The sequence below is a fragment of the Pteropus vampyrus genome, unplaced genomic scaffold, assembly GCF_000151845.1.
Source record: "Pteropus vampyrus isolate Shadow unplaced genomic scaffold, Pvam_2.0 Scaffold14517, whole genome shotgun sequence".
Classification (NCBI taxonomy): domain Eukaryota; kingdom Metazoa; phylum Chordata; class Mammalia; order Chiroptera; family Pteropodidae; genus Pteropus; species Pteropus vampyrus.
The window spans coordinates 1-1,675 of NW_011903298.1; the positions used below are offsets into that span (position 1 = coordinate 1).

General features: G+C 64.8%; 1 protein-coding gene across 1 annotated transcript; it reads left to right on the forward strand.

Moving 5' to 3' along the window:
• The first annotated feature begins 36 nt into the window (after positions 1 to 36).
• LOC105310873 (importin-9-like) lies at positions 37 to 1,584 on the forward strand. Its single transcript, XM_011386966.2, has 3 exons — positions 37 to 198; positions 311 to 387; positions 761 to 1,584. Exons 1-3 carry the CDS (start codon positions 108 to 110, stop codon positions 869 to 871), a joined length of 279 nt encoding a protein of 92 aa, XP_011385268.1. The 5' UTR covers positions 37 to 107; the 3' UTR covers positions 872 to 1,584.
• Positions 1,585 to 1,675: the final 91 nt, after the last annotated feature.

Sequence of the window (1,675 nt, forward strand, 5' to 3'; positions counted from 1 at the left end):
GCAGGCCCCGCTGCAGAAACCCTCAGGGCATGGGTCCCAGCCTGTTGTGGGGGCATCTGCACATCCCCCCAGCTGCTTCTCGTCTCCGCGCAGACGACTCCAACGACATGTGGGAGGACCCGGAGGACGACGAGGAGGAGGAGGAGGACGGGCTCGCCGGCCAGCTCTTGTCCGACATCCTCGCCACGAGCAAATATGGTGAGCTGCTAGGGGGACCGCCGTGGCCTCTGCACCCTGGTGCTGGGAGTGGGCACAGGGGTGGCGCCCAGGTAGCCTCGCTTTGACCCACCCACGGGGCTGTATCTGGCAGAGGAGGACTACTACGAGGACGACGAGGAGGACGACCCCGACGCCCTGAAGGACCCTCTCTACCAGATCGACCTGCAGGTGAGCCCGTCCTCAGACCGCAGCCGCCAGGGGCAGTGTGTCCAGCCTCAGGACAGGCACGTGGGCTCAGCCCTGGCCTCGTCCACCGGCGGCCGCAGGGCGGCGAGCTCCTGCCGTGCCACGTGGTCACGGGCTTCGCTAGCCTGGAACCTGGCGCCCCACGGGTGTGTCCGTGTGGTGACCCAGTGTCCTGGGGCTGCGTTGTGACAGTCCTCAGCGCGGTATGATGCGTGTCTCCCCGTGGACTTCAGTCTCCAGGCTGAACCTAAACCAGACCCAAGAAAGGAGGGAACTGCCTCTTGGGGTGCCATGTCCGAGGCCACTTGGGGTTCTCGTCCCAGTGCCCGTGGTAATGCCACCCCTCCCCCTGCAGGCGTACCTCACGGACTTCCTCTGCCAGTTCGCCCAGCAGCCCTGCTACCCCATGTTCTCAGGCCACCTCAACGACAGCGAGCGGCGGGTGCTGCAAACCATAGGCGTCTAGAACGTGGCCGTCGGCTCGGGGCCTCCTCCCCCCTCACAGCCTGGAGACGCGCGGCCCCTCGGCCTTCACAGGGCGACGTGGACGACCGTCCAGGCCGCGTCCTCCACTGCCGTCACTTAGGAATGCTGGAACAACGGACAGCCCTCGGCGTCCCCCTGGAGCTCCCCACCTTGAGACGCCCCCCGCTCCCACTGCGCCCACTTCTGTCCCTAGAGCCGCCTGCTGGCCAGTCCAGAGGCGTGTGCCCACGGGGTCCTGCGCCCATGAGTCACTCGCCCCGCCACGGGCAGGCCGGCATGACTGTCCACCTGAAGCAACAGATTCCTCACTGATGCCGTGCTGGGACCTGCCGTGTGCAGACAGGCGGGGAGAGGCCGACGCACGCGCGGGGCTCTCAGTGGGCGTGAGGAGCGCAGCACGCGACAGCGTCTGGTGCCTGCTCCTCCCCACTGCACAGGACGCCGAGGTCACCTTGTCCTGCCTCTTTGCATGACAGCCCCCTCCCGAGCTGTTCCTGCGTGTGCGTACACACACGCGCGAAAGAAGCCAGGCAAATGGCAACTTGTTTTTCCTTTTTTAGAAAAAAAAATGGGAAAACAGATTTTTTTAAAAGCCACCTGACTGTATTTGATAAGCCTCTCCCACGTGCGGCCACCCAGCCCGACAGTCAGGTGACCCCCCCGCAAGGGCCTCAAGAGTCGTTAAGCCTTAGGCCTCGAGTTGGCAGCGTGTATTTTTCTAGGCGGGGGAAGGAATCTTTACACATGACTGGGGCCGCGTGGCACAAGTGTCAGCACCCGCGCC

Excerpts from the sequence above, each read along its gene's own strand:
- LOC105310873 (XM_011386966.2), top strand. The coding sequence starts at position 108 with ATGTGGGAGGACCCGGAGGACGACGAGGAGGAGGAGGAGGACGGGCTC. Across the intron at positions 199-310 it reads CCTCGCCACGAGCAAATATG|AGGAGGACTACTACGAGGAC; the intron begins GTGAGCTGCTAG and ends TGTATCTGGCAG. Across the intron at positions 388-760 it reads TCTACCAGATCGACCTGCAG|GCGTACCTCACGGACTTCCT; the intron begins GTGAGCCCGTCC and ends CTCCCCCTGCAG.